The following is a 27,135-nucleotide window of genomic DNA, read 5'->3' on the forward strand; positions in this document are numbered from 1 at the left end:
ATCAAGCACTTTTGTCAAAAGACCATGCAGGGGAATAAGGGAATAGAAATCCCGTGATAGAAAGTAAGCATTAAACAGAAGGATTTCTGGACCTTGTGAGTCATTCATGGAGAGCAGTGCGGGCGGTGGGAATCAGGAAGCCCTGGGCCCCAGCCCCACCTGCTTGTCTGCTCTGGCAAGGCAGCCTCTCCCCTGGGGCTGGCCCTGTTCCCCTCCGCCATGCTCCCTTGGGATTCCACTGCAAAGGTCAAGTCCAAGGTCATACAACCTTTGTGGCGACGCTGCATCAGTGTCAGCCACACGAAAGCCCTTCAGATACCTGAAGGCAGGCAGCTTCTGTCCCTCAAGCCTTCTCCTCAGCCTTCCTCCCTCCGATCCTCATCTTGTCCCCATCCTGGCTGACTCCTCTCCACGCTTTCTAGCTTATCCAAGTCTTCGCCCTGACCCACTCCCCCAAACCATCCTTCACCTCCTCTCTCTGATGTCGGCACCAGACACGTTTACGCTGTCTTCCCCCAGACGGTAAGCTCTTTGAGGGCAGGGACAGATTTCATGGCTGTCCCTATATTCCCAGCACCTAGCACACTATGTGGCATAGAGCAGATGCATACTAACTCGTGGCTGGTCGACTGTCAGGGATGGCATCTGAACCTGGGTCATTCCCGACTCCTGGGTCTTCTGCACTACACCAGGTTCTAATTAGCAGAAGCTGTCACCAGCTCTCATTTGTGTCAGTGGGAGTGAGCTCTGGGACCACAGAAATAAGTGGTCAGGTGGGGCTGCCCACGGCTCTCCCTGGGGCCACACAGAACAGTGGGGGATGGATGTAGGTTGGTCTAATTACTCAGGGCAGTCAGACAGAAGAAGGAAATCAGGCCACCTCTGATGTGGCTGGAAGCAGAGGTGAATGGTGAAGAGGGGAGGCAGAGAACCCAGGTAAGGTGGGCGGGGGGAGAATGGAGCTGGATTCGGGCTCCTGAGTCTCCCCAGGGTAAGGTGATCTTGGAGGCTTGAGCTGTCCCGGGGCCCAGAACAGATCCCCAGACTAATAAAGCCTGCAGCCCAGCTGATTGGTCAGACTGAGCTCACCCACCTCCCATCCCAAGGGAGGGGGGGTCTGTTGGCAGACGTACTAACTCCTCAGCAAGAGACTGTGGACAGCTAACAGAGAGCTGAGAGCGAGTGGAGAAAGCAACATGACAGGCGCGAGGCAGCTGGCAGGAGGGGAAGGAGTCCGCTGCTCAAGCCTGCCCAGAGCCAGTCACTTACAGACGCATCACGGGGCCGTGCTGGGAACCCGCGATCTTCACATGCTACAATAACGCTTCCCAAGAAACAGCGTTTTCATTGTGTTCTCAACCTAAGGGCAGACAAGCAGTCTTCCCACAACTCAATTAACTGCCCTACCTCAAAGGTAAAAACCGGGTTCTGTAGAGGATTGCTCCCAGCGTCCACTGCACTTCCTTGTCATAAACCTGCAAGGCCGTCTTCAAATTGCTATAATTAACTGGAAATGAGAAGCCTCTGTGAAACACCTCATACATCCAGGCGGATTTAAAGCACTGATACCTACGAGTCAAAAGAATAAACAAGATTAAGTTGGGCTGGTTTATCAGAGACAAGAAACAAGGTGTGAGGAGTCAGGGCACCTCTCTCCCAGGCAGCCAGGCAGGCTCAGAAACCCAAAGGTCTCAAGTTAGCTCTTTTAAACTATGAAATCCAAAGCTCTCTGGACTGTTCACCTGTAAGATGGAGATGTTCTCACTCAGTGGAGTTTAGCAAGTCACCCACCCTAGACAAGCTCCTGCCCGTGTCCTGATGGAGGCTGTCCACAAGTGCATCCCTAGTAAGGGAGCATCCAGCCCTTGTAGAATGCCTCCAATGAGCAGGCCTCACTGCCAACCCGGCCAGGCCCCTCTCATTCCAAGCAATCCTCCTGACGTGGAGGTGAACTGAATCTATCCCCAACATGAAAATGCTTCGCCTGTTTCAACCTGGGCTTCTCTACTCACTTCAGCCTATGAAGGTCAGCATGAGAGGCATACAGCCCCTGGTCGAAGCGTTCCCGCAAGATGGACCACTTGGTTGCACAATAATCCTAAAGAAAAACCATTAGAAAGACTCAGCCAACATTTGCCCCCAAAACCTACGCCATACACCCAGCCTGCCTACCAGCCCTCTGTCCGACGAGCTCGTGGAACTCGGCTAAGGAGCTGCACTGTACGGTATAAAACCAGCCTCTCTGAACTGGGCTTTGGCTCCCTCAGAAGGCCCCAGAAGCCCAGGCTGAACATGAAATGCGCCCTTTCTTGCCTCCTGCTAGGTCCTCCCCTGAGTTTCACAGCCCCTTCCCCACGCACCTGCCCCGGCACAACAGCCCACGCTGGTGGCTGGCTCCCAGAATATGGGGAACAGGCCCTTCTAAAACCCAGTACCTTGGCAGCTTTACTAAACTTAGCAGCATTGTAATCTCCCCCCATTCTTAACACATCTTCAGTGCAATAGTAGAATTCTGAAAAGCCATAGAATTCGCTGTTGTCAAAGTGAATCGGAGGCTGATAGACCCCGCTGAGTGAGGTCTGGGTCTCATTTGTTTTGTTCATGAAAGGCTGCAGAGTCTTCCGGCACAGGGTGAAGTCTCCAGTGCCCCGGAGGTACACGGTCTGCCCGTTCTGCTGAATTTCATCCTGAATGTCTAAGGGTAGGCAAGGGTCCAGATACGGAGCGTCAGAAGTTAGACCTGTCTGCTTACTCAGGAGCCTGTTAAGAAGAAACATCAACGATGAAATCTGCACAATTACAGAAGAGAGTTAAAATTCACATTACACAATGCTCTAAGTCTGACCACAAGCTTTCCTGGAAATGACTGGAATCAATGAATGAAAAAGCATTTATTAAGCATTTACTATGTGCCAGGCACCGTGTGAACATTGTTATCCCCACATATGCAGATGCACATTTGACAGAACAGCCGGTAAAGGAAGGAGCTGGCGTCAATCTAAGAACTCCATGTCCAGTGTTTTGCTACCCCACGCATCAATGACATCGAGTTCATAATTAAGTAATCTAATCTCTGGGCAACTTCAGAGCTGGGCAGCTAACACTGGCAAATCTGGCTCTTCTTACCTCTGCTCCTCATCCCTTCAGGGCACTTATAAATTGTACCGTAAATTGTTAAGAAGTGTTTGCAAATGTTAATCAGCATACTTCACATTACCCTTGGGGTAGGATTTATGGGAGGCCCTGCATAAGCATCACAGACCAAGAAGGGTGGAGGGGTTGCTGTTAGTAATGCTGGAAGGCATGGCCACTTCAAGGAGATCCCCTATCTGGCCAAGTAACAAAGTACAACATTCAGCCCCAAAACAAGACAAACCGTTAGACATCACAGTCTAATTTCAGCTGCCCTACGTCTAAATTAAAGAGTACCACTGGCCCATTCATCACACAAACCAAATCACCTTTTGTGACCTTAAAACAAGACAGTTTTGCCAATACTTCTGAGTACTCTGGATTTCTCTGCCCTTTGTTGGAATGCATCCTTTTCCACAGTTCTGAGTTATCTTAACTAAGCCTATTTGTAATTACAGAATTGTGGAGGACTTAGACTGACTTTCCGCAACATATTTACTACATTGTTAATGAACAGCAATCGAGCTCCATAACCAATAGATAACGCTGGAGGGCTGAAAAGGCCATGTGGTGTGCTCCTGTGTGCTTACGATCACACGGTGTACCTGCCCTAGGGGACTTTAATTACAAGACTCGATGCACAGAAATACAACTGGAGAACGTACCAGAAGGATGCACACGCTGATCTCCCTTTGGGGCGGGACAATGACACAGGGGGCAGAGAACAGAGTACACAGACGACTAGCAGATTAACAACTGCACAGAATTTGACCGTGGCCTGCCTGGTGACCACATGTTGGCCTCTAAACACTGCTACAGACAAATGATGAAGGTGGAGGTTCCGCAGAAATGAAATTACAGTTCTGATACACACACACACACACCCCCTTATATCAATTCTGTTAAGTGAGGTCTCCTCTTTTGTCTGGCTATTTTTTCATGACCACAGAGCCAGGTTCCTGGGTCTGAAGCAAGTGCTGGGCATGGAGTCTCATACCTGTTCTTCAGCATGGTGTTGGCAAATATGCTGTCTTCATACCTCTGCCGGGCTGCATTGCCACCAAAGCCAAGGAAGGTGGCCACATATACTCTATACACATGCTCAGTTCGGTGAACATCACAGCCCAGGTTAAATTCAGCAAGCAAATTTTTAGCTACTTCTTCCTGGAAGCACAAGGATAAAAAAAAAATCTTACCACCAAGCATAACAAACCAAAACAAAGCATCTAATGCTTAGTTTGTTTTTCATTCTTTGCTCTGAAGGAAATATCCCTTTAGAACAAAAGGCTCTCAGGCTGTTTTCCCTCCCCAGGGTGCTGCTTCAGGCTTCATGGTTCACAGAGGTACTGTCCAGCATCAAACGCATGAAGCAGTGCCTCAGGAGCCCTGGCTAGATGCTGCCGGGAATCATGGGCTGAGACAGAGGGGGGGGAGATGTGTGTGTATACATATATCTATATATGCATGCATACACACACACACACACGGGTTTATAGTCTCAAAATGGATAACTCCTGGCGAGGGATGGGGGAGGGCCACCTTGTGACACCTGGATTTCTCTGGCGCCTTTCACTCAGAAGCTCAAAGCATTTTACGGGTTCTGTCTAAGAAAAGATAACCTAAGTCCTCCTCATTAATAGTCAGAGAAATCTAGCCATCAAGCTGTGTAGCAATGCAGCTATAGATCTGAACACAAAAACAGGTTTCCTCATTTCTGGCCAGTGCGCTCTCCAAGCCCCTGCCATTTTGCTGCCTAATGGGAAAACAGCGAGCAGTGACCAAGAGAGCTCCAAAAGACGTAAACAGCGTGGAAAGATGTATACACCACAAACTGAGACATTCTCAAGCCCCGATGCAAACCCTAAGTCTTTTCTGAGAAAACAAGAAGTTGTCTAAGGCACAACCAATACAAGTCTTTCCCATTCATATTATTGGATTAAATTTGTCATGACTTGCTTTATTATGGCATTTGAAAAAAAAAAAAAAAGCTTTATAGTACCTGTTCAAAAAAATATAACTGAAGGCAAAAAACAAAGAAAAAAAAACCAAGACCCCCAAAACCCAAACCAAGTATTCTTTGACATCTCTAAGTAAAGGGCTAATCAAGGTTAGCAAAACAAACCAGCTGACTTCAATGACCAAACCCAAACAGCTTAGCTGAGATGTGCCTCGTTCTCCTCCCGTCTCCTTTCTCCTGGTTTGGGGAGGTAGTACCCCAATAAGCACAGTAATGATGCTTTAAGACTCAGAAAACAAAACAAAAATGGATGGAGACATGTTAAATGAAAAATCAAACCAAACAGAAGGAAATCTGTACAGATAATAACCTGCTGTGAGGAGGCAAAGCTTACACTTTTGGGGACTTCATACGCTATCTGGGTAGACACTCCGCCCATGTCCAGAATACCCGCTGTCCTTTTGCGGACAATAGCCGCTTGGCTCTCGCCCCCAGGAACGTTCACTTCCACCACTGCCTCGTCCTCTGGAAAACAGGCAGGAGACCTTCCTTGGGACAAACTATCCCTTGGACCTGAGGTCTTCTCAAGAGACCCATTTTGTAGTCGTGATTAATTGAAAGCAGATTTAGTCAAATCAGCCTACAGATAAAGTCAAACCTCTTTTACAATTCACTTTAATTTAGTTAGTTAAATAACAACTTGACTCCTATATAGAAATGTACCAAGAAGTTTATTTGTAAAAACTGGGTCAGAAGTTTAACTAAAACAAATTCCAACTCCAAATTAAAAAAAAAACAACAAAAACAAAAAAACCAACTTTTTTTTTTATTAAATAGAAATCATTATAATTTCCCAACCAACAGACCTATTGCTTTAATCATTTCGGCTCTCCCACTTACCATCTTCAATGTGCTCAAATCGCCCGAGGACAAAGTTAATGCCAATCCAAGCATAGACACCTAGGGACATAGGAGAAAGAACAATGACCAAAGTTTACAAACGTGTGTCGTGGTAAAGTTCTATCTGCAGGACAGATATTGTATCCTATCTTAATCTGCACAAACACACGGTCTAGAAGCACTTTCAGTAAGACCATGAATTTTGTTCTTGAATCAAACTGTGATGGAGTCCCCTGGCGGGCACCGTGGAGGAGGCAAGAAAAGCTGCCCCCTCCAGCCCTCGTTTGCAGCAGCCTTATAGCACAAGGGACCAGGAAGATTCGGGCTCAGTGCCTGCCTGAACACTTACTAGCGACATGATCATGGGTAAACCTCCTGAGCGCTTCGAGCCTCTGCTTCTCATCTATAAAACGGGGATGTGATACTGGAAGGCCCCGACTTCACAGGGCAGCTCAAACAAGGTGATGTATTCTGCAAGTTTGCAAGGTATTGTGCAAGCTTTAAAGCATTACATGAATGCCAGTCATCTCACCGGCAGAGGAGTTAAGCAAATGAAAAAGAAAACAGAACTTGGGATGACACTAAAGACAACCCAAAACAACCCCCTGTGGCAGTGCCTGAGGGGCCTGGCATCAAACACCCAAGAAGCCCTCCTTCCACAACGCTCCTGCCTAGTCTGTCTGGAGTGACAGGGGTCCACTTAATCAGACACACTGTCCTAATGGATTACCATTCCCTCAGGACTTGAAGGCAATGGGCTTTGGGGAATGGGGGAGCTGTAGCCCCTCTAAAGCTCAGTGAGTGGTCATCACTCATCATTGGCGGTCAGCCTCTCCAGGGTCAGATGCCTTCACCGAAAGGCAGCAGGAGCTGGTCCTCTGCTAATGGTCAGGCCTAGGCAGGCCTGCTGCTGTCTGTCACTGGGCCTGGCCTCCAAACCCTTCTAACCTCTCAGAAACTGGTCCAGCTTGGTAAATTCAGGGTCCCCTCCACACCACGATGAAGCATTGGCGTAACAGACATTAAGAGAACTAAGGAATAATTACAATTAAGTTTTTAAAAAATCTGAACAGGCTGCTGTTTTTATCACATTTTTCCCTTCAAGCACTTTACTTCCTTCATATACAAATTCAGAAAAATATTTGTTCTTTATGTTCAAAATTCTATTTTCTTTCAAAACTAACATGAGTGGGGAAAGGGAGGGAGAAATGGAAGATGTGGAGGGAGGGAGGCACTGGTCATAGTGTTGCTAAGAGAAAAAGAAAAGAAAAAGAGGGTCATTGAAGCACTTTTAAAAAGCACAGAAGAGAACAGAACAAGTTCAAAAGGAAACACCGGCAAACGAGACAGCTTTGAAAGTTACACGGCAAAGCTCCGTGTTCTCTTAAAGCAAGAGGTGCACAACACAGCTGGGCGGTTTTACACATCATTCTCTAGTTCTGTTCTAACTTTCTACATGGCAATGTTCTCTGTCTCTGGTGTTTGTTCAATTCAGGATACAAAGAGAAATGTGGCTTTGTGAACCTTTGGTTCTGAAAGGGAGAAGACAGATGGGAAAACACAGTAATTATGACCTTAAATGTCAACGTGGAGGCACTCTGAGGGGTTAAAAGAACAAATTAAAATTGCGGCCATAAACAATCTATGACATAGCCACAAACTGACCCTTCAGCCACCCTTCTGTCAAACCCTCTGGCTTCTGTTAAGAGGTCTACAAAATATGCTATTATTTCATATTAAAAGCGTTCACTGTTCCATTTTATTCTAATGTGCAATTTTTCCTAATTCTCTGAAAATGGCTGTTACTGTTCCAATGACCCAGCTTCTCCCCTGGAGCTCAGAGAACCTTCCAGAAGCTACCAGGGAGGCTCCAGACAGAAGGCCTGTGATAACTGTCCATCATCAGTCCGGAGAGCTGTAGTTTATTCCTCTGTTCAAATCGACCTGAAATAGATTTCCTAAGTGGCTCCTGTGGTGAAACAAACTAAGTGTTTCCCAGGACTGAGTGTCTGGGTAATGTGATGGTTCATCTGGCTACAGTAAAAGTGTCTGTTGGGAAGGAGGCAGTGGTTTCCCCAATATTAAAATGTGGATGGTGACATTCGGGGGCTACCATAAAGAGTAAGCGTGCTGAGCGTGGAGCTGCCCAAACCTCACGCTGCTGATGACACAAAGCGATTGTGGAGTTGATCCAACACTGACCTTCTTGTTTCCCTGAAATAACCTCGGCATGCGAGTCAGAGAACAGAAAGTCAAAGTGTGCTGGGACGTCCGTCAGAAGATCTTCCAATATGGCTTTCTGCTGACTGAAAAGAGAAGCCGGATAATGCCATAAGAGAAAACACGGGTTCAGGGCACATCCCACCCAAAATACCCACAGCATCTCAGAAAGGTCCATGAGACCAGCCCCTGCCTTCATCCGAGACCCCTGAGGGAGGAAAAGTCCACTGCTCACCCTGAAGGGCAGCTCCCCTCACACAGGGTTCCCTTAACTCTGATGTTTCTGCTCTGTGATTTTCACCCATCACTCCTAGGCCTGTCCTGGGGCCAAACAGAACAAATCTAAACCCTTTCCATGAGATCACCCTTCAAATACTTGAAGACTGCTAACATTTCCCCTCCAGAAAGTTATCAAGACAACCCTCAAATCTTCGCCAGCATGAACATCTTTAGTCCCTTCAATGTCGTGGTTGTTCTCCATCTTAAACTAAAATTCAGGACCCGGAACTAAACAGAACAATCTAGATCAAAGGTTCTAAAAGTGAATACTGATAGTTAAAAACAATCCAATTTAATGCTCTTTAAGATGAGAGTTTTTAGGTTGATTTGGGGGTACTATAGTCCCCCCATATAGTATATGTCACTATAGTACCAGTCAGAAATATAGTATCAAAATTTCCCAGAGCTAAAGCAGGCAAAAGGTGAATTTTTAATTTCTTCCTCCACAAACTAAAATAAAAGACTCTCCCTCCCCACCCTTTATTTAACATCTGTCCCTCTGAGACTGAGGGACACTGAGAATGCAAGCATTTCCCATGAACTTATTATTATTATTATTATTGGTGAGGCAATTGGGGTTATGTGACTTGCCCAGAGTCACACAGCTAGTGAGTATTATGTGTCTGAGGCCAGATTTGAACTCAGGTCCTCCTGACTCCAAGGCTGGTGCTCTATCTACTGCACCACCTAGCTGCCCCTTCCCATGAACCTATAAAAAATATTTTTACTCCCCTCTCCTTCCCCAACACACACACTGACAGTTACCTTTCCGGAAGGATTCTCATCCCGGCTGTACAGAGGATATAGAGAGGGGTCTCTTTATGTTTCGCCCGTGGCACATGTTCTGCAGCAAAACTCAGAAGTGGGGAAATATAATCACTGACTTTTTCTGGAGAGGTGGCAAATTCAGATATGCCTGGAGAAACAGAGAACATCAGTGAGCAGCAGAAATTCCAGCTGAGAGGGTCTACTCCTTTGGTATGGCTGTCCTGCAAGATTCCCAGACAGGCTCATCTTGCTAACATTCTGGCTGCAAAAAGCCATTTCTTTATAGGCATCACTTAGAATCCCAGAGCAGGCAGCCAGGTGGTACTGGAGTGCACAGAGCATCAGGCCTGAAGTCAGGAAGACGCCTCTTCCTGAGTTCAAATCTGGCCTCAGACACTTACTAGCCATATCACTTCACCCTGTTTGCCTCATTTTCCTCATCTGTAAAATGAGCTGGAGAAGAAAATGGCAAACTACTCCAGTATCTCCACCAAGAAAATTCCACATGGAGTTATAAAGAGTCAGACACAACCAAAAACAACCAAACATCACCACCGCCAATGAGGACGACAACATCACAGCGTCAAAACCAGAAACGACGTCTGAAACAGTTTCGTCCAAAACCCTTGTCGTACAAATGAGAAAAGAGGCCTCGTGTGACTTGCCCATGGTCACAGCCAGTTGTCCCAAACAGGGAATACAACTATAGCCCTGCCTGCAGGCCACTGAAGTATCTACTAGATCATACCCCCTCCAAGCCTGGTGGCTGCCGTCAGAGAGCCAACGACACCAGAGAAGTGCTAGGATGCTCTGGTCTGGAGGTTTGGGCTCCAGGGACTCTAGGAAAATATCCCTAAAGGTTTGAGCTATGCCAAAGGGGAATGAGCTGGCTCAGGAGCACGGGGCTTTCCCCTCACTTAAAGACTTCACGCCAAGGCTGCACGGCCCCTTTTGGTGAGCATCTTGTAGAATGGATTCAAGACGCAGGGCGGACCAAAGGACATGTGAGATCCTTTTAACCAAGATTCAGAACTGTAAGAACCTTATGGACTCAGGCAAACAACCTAAGGGAGATTTTTTTAAATGTCTAAATCAGAAACAGGTTCTGCCTAGAAATTAACTAGCGCTTCTCTGGCTGCTGAGGGATAAGCTGGAACTGATGTCAGCCCTTGATTTGTTCTGTTAGTAAGGGAACACGCTGCCTTTCTGACAGAACAAAAGTCCTATTACCTCTTACTCCTCCAATCCCAGGAGACAGAATCCCATATTCCTTACTCGGCTACTGCTTGCCATCTCTGCTGGACGTTCCCCAGGGCCCTGTCCAGACACTCAGCAAACCTTCCTCTTTGACATTCCAGGGATGGCACCCAATTCAGAGTCCAGGGGCAGCTATCTATTGGACACCTGACCACGCTCTGTATTTTTTTTTCCCTTCAGTCATTTGTTGGGTATATTACAACGAGGATTCCTTTCCTGTATGGGTTGGGCTGGATGGCCGTCGAGGGCCCTTCCAAACCTCTAATTCTATGGATCTACGAAGCCTGGATTATCACAATAGTCTCCCAACTGGCCTGCCAGTTTCCACTCTTTCTCCCTTTCCAATCTATTTTCCACAGCTGTCAAAGTGACATCCCTTAGGCAAGTATCTGACCAGGTCATTTCCCCCTCCCCACTAAACTCCAGTGGCCTCCCTACTCCTTCTGGGATCAAGTACAAACTTCTCCATTCCACACCCGAAGTCCTTCACCACACGGCTCCAGTTTAGTTTCTTGCCCCTCCCGCAATCTACAGTAATTTTACTGTAACAGAAACCAGAGCACATGAGGCCACTATGATCACAAGGGTCTCTTTTGTTAAGAGTGGATTCTGAAGGCAGCCTGCAGCGAAGAGAAGCTCTAAATTCTCATCTCTTAGGACGACCACATGCAGGCCACTGCTCACTCACACCAAGGACATTTGTCTGGGCAGAGGCAGAAAGGAGGACAATTAAAAAGTGACAATGATGCCTATGTACAAGCAGTCGTTTTACACGGTGACCTCCCTTCTCCTCAGCAGGAACAAGGGTGCTGAGCAGGGACTTCTGAATCCCTGACAACAGGTTCCAGTGTTTAGTTCTGGTAGTGACTGCACTGGCTGGTCAGGGGGATAGGAGAGAACTAGAAAAAATTTCCAAAAACAAGAAATCAGCCATCGGGCATCTGCCCTCTGTGGAAGTGTGCATCAAGGGACACAATGAATTTGAGGCCAAGAAGTCTGCTGCCCGAGTGAGCCACAACAGAAAGGCAAGGCCTCCCTCCTTACCAGGGATGTGGCCATTGAGCATCGGAATGAGGCAGAACTGAGCCTTATCCCGTCCCATTGCACTGGGGCCTCAGACGGAGCCACAGCTGGCAAAATTCAGAGGAAGTGAGGAGCCCTCCTTCCTCACCCTACGTCTGTCTCAGACTCTGAAGGGGTAAGGGGAGCAAGGAGTGGGACCATGGGGACCCGGCTGCAGCAGGGTACGGTTGAAACTATAAATAAAGGCTAAATACCTTCCCCTCCTCTATCCTTTGTGGAAAAAAGTGAATGGAGAACATGTTCATGTGTTCCATTACATTCTTAGACCTCAAAGCATTTGCATCCTGATATAAAGAGTTTGAAGATTAATTCAAGGCAGGATGTGAAACCAGGGCAGGTCTGGATCTCTGGGCCAAAGGCGGAAACAGCAATGAAAGCAGAAAAGGAGGAGAAACATGTCAGACTTAGGCAAGAGGGACCTTTTCTTCTGTTTTTTTCTTAAAGCCAAGAAGAGGGAAAGGCCTTAGTCTCCCGCTGCATAGGAGGACCTGTGACTTCCACAAAAGGAGGTTTGCGATACACGTTCCAGCAGTAACAGGAGGCATGATTAGCAGGCAGGCTGTTAATACCTTAGAATCACTGCATAGGCTTTCTCCAGAAGCCCTGAGCATCACTCAGGGAAAATACTATTTGTGGCCTTGCCTGAAGCAGCGCCAGGGGGCTAAAAGTGAGTGTGTGTGGGCGAGGAAATCTGGCTTCCAATCCACTTTCAGCCTCAACACACACCACTGGCCTTCACAAACAACACTCCATCTCCTCAGAAGAGGCCCCGGCTTCCTCCTTTCCTGGGACAAGCCGCGCCACGGGGCCTCTGCCATAGAATGCCCCTGCATTTACTTTGTATCTAGTTACACAGGGAGGTTTGTATGCTGTCTGAGGCAGGCACTGTTTCATTTCTGTCTCTGTACCCCAGGGCCGGGTATACAGTAGGTGCTTTAATAAATGCCGGTGGTTACAAAGTGATTTTTATATGTAAATGCTGGGGCAGCTAGGTGGCGCAGTGGACAGAGCACCGGTTGTGGAGTCAGGAGGACCTCACGCACTTGATCTTTACTGGTTGTGTGATCCTGGGCACGTCACTTAACCCTGATTATCTCACAGAAAGAAAAAAAAAAAAGGAAATGTTGACTGTCTAGCCTCTCTTCACACACCTCTGATAGAAGGGAATAACCGAATGCCCTTTTATGCAGTTGAGAGGATGCAAAGTAGGCCTCAGATCCAGAACACCTGGGTTCAAGTTCTGCTCTCCTGGTCAGGGAACCAGCAGCAAGTCCTTCGGTCACTCCGCGGGGGCCTGCATTGCTAGAGTTTTCTTTTCTTTTCTTTTTTGGTGAGGCAATCAGGGTTAAGTGACTTGCCCAGGGTCACACAGCTGGTTAAGTGTCATATGTCTGAGACTGGATTTGAACTCAGGTCCTCCTGACTGCAGGTCTATCCACTGCGCTACCTAGCTGCCCCTAGAGTTTTCTTAAAAAGAAGTTCCCTATGGTAATGAAATCGCAGCGCCAGCACCCATCTTATTACGTAATCAACATTCAACAGCAAATTTGCGAGGTTTGGGCTTATAAACTTGCTTGGATAGTTTTAAGTGAAGATGGTTTAAATGATGTAGGATAAAAACAGAAAATTGCTTTCCACTTTAAAGAACCAACCTATGGTCAAAATAAAATAAACAGTGACGTTATACAGTGGATGAAGCACATTTTAATTCTTACATATCATCTAACTTGGACAAGATCAATTTTTTTGCAAGATAGAAACACGTACATCTGCTTTCCTAGGCTCTCAGGTCAATCATATCATATGGTTAACAACAGATTTGATCACAAAGACATTCATCACCCATCTCTTACACCCCAAATAAAATGACAAATGTTTGCTAGGATCAGATTAAAGCATCTGAAATTTCCATTCGTCATTAACAATGGGGACAGATAACAAAACAGCAAAATACTCCGATAATTTATCAACCAACAGATGTAGACTGGCCACGACTAAATAGCAGGCATCATGCTAAAGAGTGTGGGAGAAAACAAACCAAGGGCATGCCAGAGGCCTCGTTCTCTGTGGATTAATAATTTAGAAGGGAGTGAGACAGACACATGAGAGGACGGCTCAGAAACCTAAGCGAGGGTGGGACAAGCAGGTGCCCAATGAGAGGTCCAACAGGCCTAAAGAGGTTAGCGCTGCTGCTGCTGTATTACTTTGGCATGTCAGGGACTGCAGAGCTGGGTGGCAAGAAGGACCTCCTTGTCAAAGAGGGGAGCTAGAGTTGGGCCTGGCGGATGAGCTTGGCATCACCCAGAGAGAAGCAGCAACGGGAATGCAGGTCTGGACAGGATATGTTCAAAGGATAGTCAGCAGACTAGCCTGCCTGAAACACAGGGTTTATGCAGAGGAGGAGGAGGAAGAACTAAGCTTGGAAAGCCAGGCCGGGGAGAACTGGTGTAAGGACTTGAACGTCAGGTCAGGGACCTTATTCTCTATGGTAGAATCCCTGAAGGTTTTGGGAAGAGCCTCTATTTTTCATTTTCCTGAAGTCTTGAAACTGAGGGAACTTGAACGGAGGAAGAGGGGAAGGGCAGACGCACTAGTGAAGACTCTGAGAAGGCTAGCAAGGGAGCTAAAGGTCATGAGCAGAGAAAAAGAGGGACGCAGACCCTTCTCCCCTGGGACTCCTTGAGCAGAAAGGTGGGGAAGAAGCAAATGGCTCAGAGCACTATCAGGGGAAGTTCTGTGTTCTACTGGAAAACTCTGAACTACCTGCTCTAGTCACTGAGGCACAAAAGCTCTGCAGGAAAACAACGCTTCAGGAAGATGAGTGTCCCACCGGTGTGCACAAGCACCTGCCTGGGGGGAGAACGGAGGAGCCGGTGAGGAGACCGCAGGCGCTCAGCGCCTGAATCTGCACGCTTAGGCGAGATGGAAAAGACAAAGGCGTTACAAAAGAACCAACGCGACATTCACCCCCCACACACCTGGTTTTATTTTCATGACCACCGGCTTCCGGTTTTTGTCCCTCATTTGTCTGATATCCAACAGATCGTGAGGATTGCCGTTGTGCCGGGGCCAGCAATAGACAAAAATCCGAGATCCGCTGCTGCCGCAGTCCACCACGATGCCATAATTGATGTGGGGGTTGTTGGTGTCAGTAGCTTCGATGTCTGTCACTCGGGCCAGATACCTAGCAGGAGAAAATCAACGGGTGCTTGCGATCTGGAACGCTATGCCTTAAATCCAGTAAAGAATATTCTATCAATAGCAGTCATTATGCCCAATGAACTTTTAAGCTGTGTAATAATTATCACTATCACATTTTATACTACTTGTCAAATAATTCAAGTCGACAGAAAAGAAAACAAGGAATGGTGATGACCCTCTAAACCAGATGTGTCGCTCCTAAAAAAAACTGGCCTTGACCACTTGAAGTTCAAAAAAATAAAAGTTCTTGCTTTTAAAGGTGGTAAAATATCAACTTTAATTAAAAAAACAGCACGGCCACAGTTGAAGTCTGGTTTAAATGATCCCTCCAAGAGATCTTGTTGGCATGAACTGGGCCTGCAGACGACATAATAACGTGTTTAGGATCGTCACCCTTTCCTGGGCCCAGCTGGCTCATTAAGGAATCCAAGGGATGCCCTATACTGAACTCAAACCCCTTTTTAGTCATGAAGTGAGATCCTTCCAGCCCACTGTGAAGGTTCTCACCTGTGAAACTTCTTATCCCGGGACAAGCGCCCATACTTATGTCGGATTATGATGACAGAGAAATACAACAAGGAAACGGCAGCGGCCAGGATGCCGACGACCACAATCTGGCGTAGGTTGGTGTTCAGAATTCTAGGGCACCCCACTGGGGAGATGCTAAAATGCCAGGACGCGGGAAACAGGCAGGAGACGCTGATCCTGAAATTCGGAGAGCACACAGGTCAAAGCCTCTCTCAGCACCCAAAGGTGCCATTCCATTAGGGCACTGTCACATTTTCAGAATGTTTTAGGATATTCTAAATTTGACAAAACACTGACAAACATGAACATTCCCACGTACGAAAAAATGAAAAGGGACAGTCTCTGAAATTGCTCCTCTCTGTTACACACAGCCTGTATTTTTAGAAACAACGTAATAAATTCAGCACGTTAGTTCAAAGGTGTCCTGCTTGCCCACAGTTCTCTCGGACATTTGTTCTGTGTTCTTCTGGGCCTTTAATAAAATACTCCAATGACATTCTTATTTCTCGTCTTCTTTTGCTGCATCACTCTTCCTAACCACCCTCTCTGCCTCAATCTCACCCCCCCCCCCGTAACAAATAAGCCCAGTCTCCTCTCTGCCACGAGGTGGGGGGAGGCTTCACGCTCAGTCCTCCTCAGTCGCGGTCAGTCAGAGCTTTCATCAGAGCTTTCAAAGTTCTTTTTCCTGTATAATATTGTAGTCATCGTATAAATCGTTCTCCTGCTTCTGCTCACTTGCTCTGCAACGGCTTACACAAATCTTCCCAAGTTTCTCTGAATCCACACCATGTTATTTCTTATAGCACACTAATATTTCATCACATTCAGATATCACAACTTGTTAAATCATCCCTCAATTGATGGTCACTCCTTTAGTTTACAACTCTTTGTGACAATAAAAAATGACGCCATGAATAGTATTGTACATATGGCTTCATATTTGTTTTTTTTTTAAACATTCACTAAGATACCCTCATATTGAAATATTTTTGTCCCATCTTTATACAAGGATATTGAGGCGAAGAAAAAAGCATAATTACTCATGGCCATACCATGAATCAACAGATGGAATAAAAATTCTAGAACTCTTATTTAGTTCCGGAGATAAAAATAACATCCATGCCAAAGTCATTGTTAATATAAAAAATAATACCAACTCCTGTATCTCCTCTGTAAACATTATTTTCTGGTATCTCACATATATGGAAACTTTCCTGTTAAATGAATGGTTCTCCACCTGTGGGCTGAAGATCTCTGGAAGCCCAGAAATCCACATCCTCATCACAGAGAGTTATCTGAATCTTCAGCTCCATCAACCTATGCAGCATGACTCAGTACAGAATTAAAATATGTATTACAATAATATAACCTATATAGGAAGGAAGCAAGCATTTATTAAGTGCCTACTACATGCCAGGCTATGCTACATGCTTAACAAATATGATCTCTCTTGATCTTCACAACCTTGGGAGGTAGGTGCTGTAACTGTCCCCATTTTACAGTTGAGGAAACTGAGGCAGAAAGAGGTGAGGTGACTTGTTCTCCCAGTTGTCACACAGGTAGTAACTGTCTGAGGTCAAATTTGAATTCTGGTCTCCCTGACTCCAGGCCCAGCACTCTATCCACCAGGCTACCTTCCTGCCTCTATGAAAAGGTGTTGTGATAAACACTACTATATAGGTGATATTGTGATCATGCAAAAGCATTGTGGAATTTAGCAGTGTAAGGCATGTAGGCTCTGAGGATCCCCAGCCCAACTCCGCTTCTCCCCGATGAGTCTCAGGTCCCACAGTAAAGCTGCATCTCCCTCTAAGAGTTCTAGGGGCACTCCTGGGGACCTGGGGGTGATTCTCTAAGATGATCAGTTCTAGCCCTCCTCAATGGTTCTCCCCAATATTACCCCTTGAGAATCGATTCAATCAGCCAGCCATGAACAGCTTTTAGAGAGGAATGTGTCCTAAGAGGGTACAGTGAGAACATGTGATACAAATATTGCCCCAATGTCCGTGACACGCTCTCCTCCCGTAAGGACACACAGAGGTCCAGGGAAAGTGGGCTCAAGCTGAGAGAGAGAATGGGGAGGAAGGGAGGTGACTGAGTAAATCAATTAACCCAGCCTTAAGCAGCATTTTTGGCAATAGGTATTTTCCTAAATAAACACATATCACCAGTATAACTATTATCAACCAGAATTTTAGCACCTTCAAGTGAGTTTTTCGTTTTGTCTCTGTATCCCCAACACCAAGCATAGGGCTTTGCACATAGTGGATTCTGAATAAATGGTTTTTTTTTATTTTTTGGACCTGAGGAAAAGAGGAAGGGAGAAGTATGGTGGGCTAAGCCTGAAGCTGGCTTGATCCAACAGGTTCAAGGTTTTAATTTCTTTTGTTTAAAATACAATAAGCACTTGTGAACCATAAAAGAACATTTAAAACTACTTCAGGAACTGAAATTTAACAAGATAAGATACAAGAATGAAAAGGATGTAAAAATACATTGTCCAAAATCCGCCTGCTCATCATTTCTTATAGTACAATAGTATTCCATTACATTCATATACTTGCTCAGCCATACATGAATGTAATGGAATAGTACTGTTCCATTAGAAATGATGAGCAGGCAGACTTCAGAAAAACCTGGAAAGACTTGTATGGACTGATGCTGAGTGAAGTGAGCAGAACCAGGAGAACATTGTACACAGTAACAGCCACGTTGTGTGATGACTAACTTTGATAGACTTAGCTCTTTTCAGTAATATAATGATCTAAAACAATTCCAAAAGACTCATGATAGAAAATGCTATCCACATCCAGAGAAAGAACTAGGGAGTCTGAATGCAGATCGAAGCATACTATTTTTTCTTTTTTTCTTTCTTGTGGTTTTTCCCTTTTGTTCTGATTCTTCTTTCAAAAGATGACTGATGTGGAAATATGTTTAACATGACTGTACATGTATAACCTATATCAGATTGCTTGCCATCTCGGGGAGGGGAGGGGAGGGGAGAGAGGAGAGAGGGAGAAAAAAATTTGGAACTCAAAATCTTATAAAAGTGAACGTTGAAAACTATCTTTACATGTAATTGGAAAAAAGTAACATACTATTAAGTGGGGAAAAAAATAAAAAATGAAAGGAAACAAAATAAATAAATAAATAATCCTTCCTAGTCAAGAAAATATTTCTGACAACTTTCCAACCCTTAGGCCAATCCTTTTATAATTCAGACACACAGGATAAGAGCACCAGGAGCGGCTGAGCCATTGGGCAGGGCAGGATAGGCACAGTGGATAAAAACAACCCACCAAAGGGTCCACTAGAAGAAGGGAAGGGATTGTGCAAGGTTTTCCTCTTCTTTACTTCCATTCTCTTTCTTTAGGGGCTTCTTGTTCATTCTTCAGAGAGTTGTAGACGGCTACCACATGGCCATTCCCTGACAGCTAGAGTGGGCCCCTTTCTTATCACTCTGGTTTGTTACACCCTTTGGTGACACCAGCCCCACTGGGCTTGGAGAAGCCCCCAGAAGATGGTCCTACTGCCATGCAATCTTACTCCTAGTGTCTAGCTGACATAACTCACGCTACAAACTTGTGACCTATTCCAATGGAGAACGACACCAAGCCCTGGTGTCAGGCACTTACCTCCCCATGCTGAGATGAGCAGTAGGAGTAATCAAATTAAGGTTCTTGGTCTCAGTCGTTTCAATACACTGTTACAAAATCAGCTGGGTACCCAAAGAGCCAAAGCCTTCCTGTTCCTGGAGATGAGATGAGAGAGATGACACAGTCAAAGCCCCCTTCCACACCCCTGATCACGTATTTGCCACAATTCACGATAATGCACTACAGCTAAAGGAGAAGGTGTCTGGAGCAGCCCACTGCTGACTGGGTCACACCCCCAGGCAGAGGTGCAGCCTGCAGAGATGTGCAGCAAAAGGATAAAGCCTTCCAGGCCCGAGTTTGGTGTGTCCTAACCCAAAGAATTTTGAACAGCAGCAGGTAATCGGAAGGTGATTCAAGGGGGCACCACAGGGCACAGAGTGTTGGGCCTGGACTCACGAAGATCTGAGACAGACACTCAGCCTCAGACACTTGGTAGCTGTGTGACCCTGGGCAAATCCCTTAGCCACTGACTGCCTCAGTTTCCTCATCTGTAAAATGGGGATACATAATAGCACTTACCTCCCAGGGTGGCTGTGAGAATCAAATGAAATAATAATCGTAAAGCACTTAGCACAGTGCCCGGCACATAACAAATGCCACAAAAATGTTGTTATTACTACTATTGTTATTGGCAGTTGTTTAGAAAGCTAGACAAGGACATCATTCAAAGCACCAGAATACCTTGCTACTGAAACTTAAGGGAGAACTTAAGGAGGAAGAATATTTATCTCAAATTCAGAAAAAAAAAATTAAGAGACTCATGTTGGTCTTAGGCACTCATGACAGATGAAAAAAATTCCCACCGATCAGTTAGTTCACTTACTATTAATCAACTAACCATACGATACACCATGAAACCTAATACATAGGACCCGGTGCTCGGCTCTCAACTCCAGGAAAACCGTGCTGATTACGTTGCTACTTAACTGAACCTAAGTGTGTTTCCAATGACAGCCACATCTGACTGACTGCTGCCAGCGCCAGCCACTGGTGCCCAATGTACCTCTCAGGCATAGCAGAGGAAGGCTATCTGTAAAAGCACAGAAAGAGATAAGCAGCCCTAACGGAGTATCTGGCATTCCTAAGTTAGTAGCTCATGATTATTATACTGTGTTATATTATACTGTGCTAACCACAAAACACCCCACTTGGAAGCACAGGTTCTCTGCTCCTCAGAGGAAGTAAAGGCCATTTCTGATGTCTGTATCCTCAGCACCAGACTAGAGATAGGAAGTCAACAAAAGAAAATGTGACAGATCCGTGCTCAGAGTGACAATCTACGTGGGGAGGCAAGGCTGACATTTAACAAATCAAACCACAAGCAATGATGAAGCACATTTAAGTGCCAGGTACTGTGCGATTTGCTGGGGATACCTAATCAAAAACAATGAAACAATCTGCTCTCAACAATAGATCAGCACAGAGAGAAGCAGATGCAGGATCAATAGATACAGAATACATCCTGGTAGCTGGAGGGGAGGTGTAAGCAGCTGTGGGGATCTGGAAAGGCTTCAAGGAGAAGGCGGGTCTTGGGCTGAGTTCTGAAGAGTGACTCTGTGAAGTGGAGGTAAGGAAGGAGTGCATTCCAGGTATGGTGGGAACCAGGACAAGGGCATGGAGACAAGAGCTGGAGTGCTTCGGGGGAGCAGCTGAGAGAAGGCTGATCTGGCTGCGCCACAGCGTGTAGGAGGCAGCGCCATGTATAATGAGGAAGAAAAGCTAGTATGAGACCAGACTGTGATGAGGCTGAAAAGTCAAACACAAGGGTCTGTTCGTTTACATGTTAACTTGGAGGCAACGGGGAACCAGGGGAGCTTTCTGAGTAGGACAGAGACTGCCCAGGTGTAACAACAAAACCCCCAATGCCATCATTTTTGTGAGTCAGACCACTAAGGAGAAGGCATCCAGCCTTGTAATTCCTCTATGTCCCTGACCTGCCTGACCGCCAAGCCAGAGTGGCAGTACGTGACTAAGCCTGTGGCCAAAGTCAATCTTGCATCTCCAGTTTCTCATGGGAAAAATAGGCCCCCTCCATGTGCCACTTCAAACTCAGGACCCCCAGACTCAACTCTCCTTGGTCCCTCCACCATGTCTGCCAAAGGCAGCATCATTCTCTACAAGAGCACAGTTTTATTTCTAAAGCCCCCACAGAGGTGCAGGCCACTGTTTTCACTAACAGTCTCCTAGGTGCTGGTCACCCCACACCCTGTCATCAATGTGCACACCACAGCTAGGTGCATCTTCCTAAAACATTTCCATCATCACATGATTCACCAGCTCGAGAACCTGAAACTACTCCTTAATGCTTAGGGGGCAGAGCTAAGTTTATTCACTTGGCATCTAAAGCCTTCCCAACTGGCCTGTTTTTCTATCTTCCTGCTACTGTCCTATGCCACCAGGAGGCCACACTCCTTGCCACCTCCCATGCATGCCCTTCTCCCTTTAGTAAACACTATTCTCTTGAATCTAAAATGCCACCATTACCCTGCCTCCTCTTTCCCTTCTGCCAGCCCAATCCGACACTTCTTTCAAGGTCCAGATCGATATTTACCTCTCCCAAGAAATCATTTCTGCTCATGGGCCTGCCTGCTACAGCAGCATTTGTTATCTGTTTTGCTTCTTTTGTGACTCTCACCACCGGGGCCCCAGGGGTACGTACACTTTCTAGAACAGGTGCTCCATAACTTCCTGCTGAATTAAATAACAAGCATGTGGTTTCCTATATATTAATCTGCACATGGTTAACCACCTAGGAGGCATGTGAATACAAAATCAGGCAGCTTCAGAAAATCCCATTTCATTTTATAATTCAGTCAATTCAATAACCGGGAATAGCACACATGACAATAACAGAGAAAATTCAAGATAGAATAGACATGATCCTTTCAAAGTTTTTCAAGGCTGAAAAATTTTTATTTTCATTAAATTGAGCAAAGTACATTAAAAGACAACAATGTAAGATGAAACAAGAAGTGAGATTCTTGAAAAGGGAATATGTTAACCTCCAGATTATCTTCTAACATGGAAATTTCTTAATTACAAAACTTCTCCTTTCAAAACACTTTCACTGTACAATATTCTGCACTCTGCAATTTCAATCAGTTCAAATATGCCAAAAAGAAACCTGTGGCCATTAAGCACAACAAAAACATTCCTCAAATCTCCAATTTCTATTATGGCTTTCATGCGTTTAAAAATTATTTTTATATGAACTTATAACAAAAATCCTACCTCCACACCTGCAAAAAATCAGGGGATGTTAGGCCGAAGTCAACAATCTGCTCAGTTGTGCTGTGAACATTTTCAGCCATCACTTCCCACTCTGGGCTCTCCCTGCACTGGACATGCCAACGTGTAAGAGAAAGGGAAGATCCAGGCAGCGGTGACATCATCTGGCTGGCTGGGGTAAAAAGCCAGCAGCCAAGGGAGGCAAGAGTTGGTAGTATGGACGAAGACTTACCCTACCAGGGGCAGCTTGGGTCTAGCTTTGTGGCAGTGGGAAAAGCAAGGTCATCCTGGTGCAAGGATGAGGCCTGGACTGGAAGTCAGGAGACCAGGGTTCTAGTACTAGCTTTGTCATCAAATTTGGAAACTTCCCTCTCCCTTCTGGGTAACAGTTTTCTTAGCTGGAAAATGAGGATGGCTTGGATTATATGACCGGTAAGATTACTCCCTTCAGAGGAAGCAGTGTGGAGTATTGGGAAAAGCACTGGCCCGGGAGGCAAGGAGGCACATTTTTTAAGGCAGTTTGCAAGAGCTTCAAACAGAGAGAGAAACATGAAAAGGTGCCTGGGTTGGAGAAATTACACCTCCCTGGGGACAATATAAAGCCTGCAAATACAAATATTTGGGGAGGGGAGGGCACTAATAAGGAAGGTGATCAAGGAGCTTCCAGCAGGAAAGGACACCTGAGCTAGGCTTTGAAGGCAAAGCCGGGGCATCAAGAAGCAGCAGCAGAAGAGGGCTGCATTTTGCACACGAGCACCTGCCTGTGCACAGGCCAGGAGAGAGAAGAAGGAATGCCGGGCACACTAAGAACGCAGAGTACATGAAACGTCTATCCTTTCAAAATCTATTTGAAGACTACATCTTGGATAGTGATGCAATGTGATAAAGTCATATTAATTAATAACTGTAAAACATATGAGAGGGAGCCAGCCCATGCAGGTACTTAGACACCAAGCTGAGGATTTGGGATTTGAAAATAGAGGCACCTGGGAGCTAGTGAAGACTTCTGAACAGAAAGGTACAGTCAGCACTGCATTTCCAAAGCATCAATCCAGCATCTGCCCAGTGGCAGATGCCGTACATGTAGAAGGGAGAACGGAAGCACGGAGACCTGTTAGGAAACAATTAAAACAGTCCACCGGAGCCAGAGGTGAGGGATGCCTGAGTGAGGGTGGTGGCTGTGTCAATGGAAAAAAAAAATGACAGGTGCAGGAGACTTTGTGATCAACCCGACCTGACAACTAAATGGTCACACAGGGTGAAGGAGCGGGAGGGGACAAGGGAAGTCTGACATCAGTGCCACAATCCTTGGCAACTGAAAAGATGATGGCGTCCTTAACCAGACAGGTAAGTCCAGAAACGGTGAAGCTTTTTAGGGAAACGTGAAGCCTGTTTCTGACGTTCTAAATCTGAGATACCTCTGGGGCACTGAAGTGAAGGTACTGAGCAGGCAGGTGGCAAGATGAGACTAGTTCCCAAGGGAGATTTGGGCTCGGTACACAGATCTGGGAGTCATCCACATGAAGCTGCCAAGACCAAGAGCACGAGTCCAGAGAGAGAAAGCCAAGCTTCACTGGCAGGAGAAGGATGACGACCAAGGAAAGGAGAGCAAGGCACATTCAAACAGCCAGAGCAACGTCACAACAGTCACCAGGAAGAAAGAGTGGTCAATGGCGTCACACCACAAGGGTCAAGGGGTATGAAGACTTAGAAGTCTACCGCTCCTAGCTGGTAAAATATCGCTGGTCACCTTGGAGAGGAGTCTGAGCCCCGGCTCACCACGAACTTGACAGAATCATGTTAGCTCTTCTGGGTCAGTGTCCTCATCTGGAAAATGAGGGGGTTGGAGCAATTCTAAATCTGCTACCAGTTCTCACTTTCTATGATTCCAAATAATAGGATTTTACTTTCTTTTTTTTTTTTTTAGGTTATACATGTGCAATTATGTAAAACATTTCCACATCAGTCATTTTGTACAAGACTTGCACAAAAGAAAAATAATTAAGGAAAGTGAAAAATCGCCTGCATTCAATCAATACCAGGACTTTACTTTCTATTACTGAGCAAGTCTCCGTTTATTGGAAGAAGCACCAGTCTTATAATTAAAAGATCTGAGTTGGAGGCTGAGCATTCATAGGAGTCGTGTGAACCGGAGTGTAATCTAACCTCCCTGAGCCTCATGCCAGTCACGATTATTACTATTATTATTTCTTCATGAATCAAATGGAGAAAATAACACTAATATTGCTATCTCACAGGGCTGTTGTAAGGAAAGTGCCCTGTAAACCAATATGAGTTACTATTACTTTAGAAAAACCAAGGGAAATGGATTCCTTGAAGCTACCCCAGGGCTGAAAAACATAATAATCCCTACACTGTGTTATGGAGTCACTGGGAAGGAAATTCTTTTTTAAATCTTAACGTGTTAAAGACATATTACAATACCATGATGCCTCTCCATTGTATATATATTTTTAATAACTGCTGGTGATTAAATTTCCTCTGGCAAAGAAAGTCTTTCATTAGGGAACATCCTTTTCCCGTGGCTCTTTGCTTAGCAGGGGCAGCCAAGTGGTGCAGTGGTCTGGAGAGAGAAAGACTCATCCCCCTGAATTCAAATGTGGCCCCAGACACTGACTAGTTGTGTGACCCTGGGCAAGTCAAATAACCCTGTTTCCTCAGTTTCCCGATCTGTAAAACGAGCAAATGCTTGGGGAACTGAAATGAACGTTCTCATCTGTAAAACGAGGCCATCAGATTAAACAATCTCCACAGTCTGACTGCATTGCAGGACGGCGGATGGAAAACAGGCCTAGGAGTTAGGAAGCCCTGGGTTCAAATTCTACTGGACACACACCAGTTAAGTGAGCAGGGCCCACCTCCCTCGATAGTGGTTCCATGACTAGGAAACTGCCCGATCCCATCGGAGAGCTACTGGGGGACTCCGGGAAGGCCATGCAGCCTCGCTGGATCTCAGTTTCCTCATCTGTAAAATGGGGGTGATGATGATACCTGCATGCCTTACCTCAGCAGGGCCCCTAAGAAGGAAACACTCCCAAACCTAACAAGGGGGGAGTCAGCTGGCGTGCCGGATTTAGAGCCAGGAAGACCCGAGTTCAAATCCTGCTGGGGCCCGGCCAGGCGCTCCCAGCGCTCCCCGCGCTCCCCGGCTCAGCTCCCTGCCCTCCCAGGGCTGGTCTCGGGCCGGTCGCGGCCCGGCCAAAGCAGCGCCCCGGATGGCGGGCCTCCCGGGGCCGGGCCGGGCCGGGCCGGGCCGCGCCGCCCCCCGCAGGCCGCCGGACTCCTGACGGACGGACGGACGGACGGACGGACGTTACGCCGCAGCCCCCTCCCGGCCCGCCCGCGGCCTCACCTGCAGGGTCGCCCCGCCTCCGCCGCCGCGGCAGGGCCCCCGGGAGCAGGGCGCAGCGGGCCGGCGCATCGCGGCCCCGGGCGGCTCCGAGGGCAGCGCCGGGAACCGCCTCCCCTCCCGCCCGCGGCTGCGCTTCCGGAGCCGGCGCCGAGCTCCTCCGCTCCGCAGGAGACAGCCGCGGGCCGAGGGCGCCTTTGGCTCGGCGTCGGCGCTACGTCACGGCGCCACGTCACGGCGCAGCATGCGCACGCACGCACGTAAGCAAGCGAGGGGGCGGGGCCGAGGCGGCGCGCGGCCCCGGATTGGGAGGAGACGCTGCCGTCTGGAGGCGGGGAGGTGTGGGGGCGGGGCCGCCGGGCGGGGGGGCGGGACCTTGCCTGGGGGCGGGGCCTAGAGGTAATAGGGGAGGGCCTCGGGCCTCCTCTGCCACGTGGGCTCTACTGGTGCTGCCCTGCGGCGAGCATTGTTTTAGAGCCCAAAATGACAGGCTCCCTGGAGAGCCAGCGTGGCGTGGGAGATGGAGGCCAGCAAGGTGACCTTGGGCTAGTCACCGGTGCCTAGGCAGAGGAGCGGCAGCTGATCTGCGTTGGAGGAGGACGTCTCCATGCTGGGGCTTTCCACCCCAACCCCACAGCTTTGACCCTTTAAAAATTAAAGGATATTAAGAGCCCGCGGGGCGAATAATGTTCTATTTGGAGAGACCTGGTTACCAGAGGGCTTGCGATCTGCAATGGAGGAGGGAGCTTTCTACACCAAGCCTGGGTTTGATCGCGCGAAAAAGAGCCACCAGCGTGCCCGATAATCCACAGGCTTTCTAGCTATGGGGTCTAGCCCCTTTATCTTACTGATAGGGGAGGGAGGACCAGAGTCACAGCATGTGAGGCAGGATTTGAATGCAGGTCCTCTGACTAGATGCCTCTAAGGTCACTTAGCTTAGTGCCTGGCACTTAGCAGACGTTTTATAAATGTTTATTGACTGACCATTATAAGGGGTGTGTATGCGCTGCCCCCGTAGGCTTTGTGTGCACACATGGGTCTCTCTAGTCACAAAGACATACCCCTTCCATCCACCCTTTTCCAGAAGGAGACTGGTTCCTGCCGATCTGGACAACCTCTGGCTCCAACCCTCCCATGCAAGAGGTTGGGGCAGAGAGATGGAATAATATCTATCCGCCTCACCTCGATATTATTAGTCGAGGGGTTCAAACCAAGGTCCAGATAGCAACCCCTTCAACTGGCCAAGTGTCAAAGACTCCACGGAGATTAGCAGATAAAGACATGACCCCGTTTATACAATCTGATAGCAAACAGAAACCAGAAAAGTTAAACAAATGAGAACACGCCCGACAATACACAGGGTGAAGGCGTTTCTCTCGTTGGCAGTGAAACATCTTAGTTCAACCAAGGGAGAATCTCAGATCTCACCCATGGAGAGATTCCCTGAAGTCTACAGTGAAGCGAGCAGAAGACTGAGACAGAATTGAGGGGAGGTTCCCCTACAAGTTGGCTCCTTCCCAGAGAGTTTCCCTTCAGGGAGCTAAAGAGAGTCTGGA

The 27,135-nt window shown here is 47.0% G+C and overlaps 1 protein-coding gene across 3 annotated transcripts in view; it reads right to left on the reverse strand.

Annotated features, from left to right (window-relative positions):
- ENTPD4 (ectonucleoside triphosphate diphosphohydrolase 4) overlaps positions 1-25,664 on the reverse strand; it is a 30,984-nt gene extending 5,320 nt beyond the window's left edge. Inside the window, exons 1-12 of one of the 3 annotated variants that reach the window (XM_027839923.1) lie at positions 25,583-25,664; positions 18,961-19,076; positions 15,305-15,502; positions 14,575-14,780; positions 9,254-9,404; positions 8,192-8,295; positions 5,990-6,049; positions 5,484-5,614; positions 4,130-4,296; positions 2,436-2,760; positions 2,013-2,098; positions 1,408-1,569 (exon numbers count right to left, since the gene is read on the reverse strand). In XM_027839923.1, the coding sequence (XP_027695724.1) occupies positions 1,408-1,569; positions 2,013-2,098; positions 2,436-2,760; positions 4,130-4,296; positions 5,484-5,614; positions 5,990-6,049; positions 8,192-8,295; positions 9,254-9,404; positions 14,575-14,780; positions 15,305-15,502; positions 18,961-18,968 (1,598 nt within the window). In that variant the 5' untranslated portion in view covers positions 18,969-19,076; positions 25,583-25,664. Of the gene's footprint in view, positions 1-1,407; positions 1,570-2,012; positions 2,099-2,435; positions 2,761-4,129; positions 4,297-5,459; positions 5,615-5,989; positions 6,050-8,191; positions 8,296-9,253; positions 9,405-14,574; positions 14,781-15,304; positions 15,503-18,960; positions 19,077-25,234; positions 25,309-25,582 lie in introns of those variants that run through there. The other 2 variants (XM_027839921.1, XM_027839922.1) reach the window with 2 other exon arrangements.
- Positions 25,665-27,135: the final 1,471 nt, after the last annotated feature.

Source organism: Vombatus ursinus, unplaced genomic scaffold (genome assembly GCF_900497805.2).
Source record: "Vombatus ursinus unplaced genomic scaffold, bare-nosed wombat genome assembly UNPS02014837.1, whole genome shotgun sequence".
Classification (NCBI taxonomy): Eukaryota; Metazoa; Chordata; class Mammalia; order Diprotodontia; family Vombatidae; genus Vombatus; species Vombatus ursinus.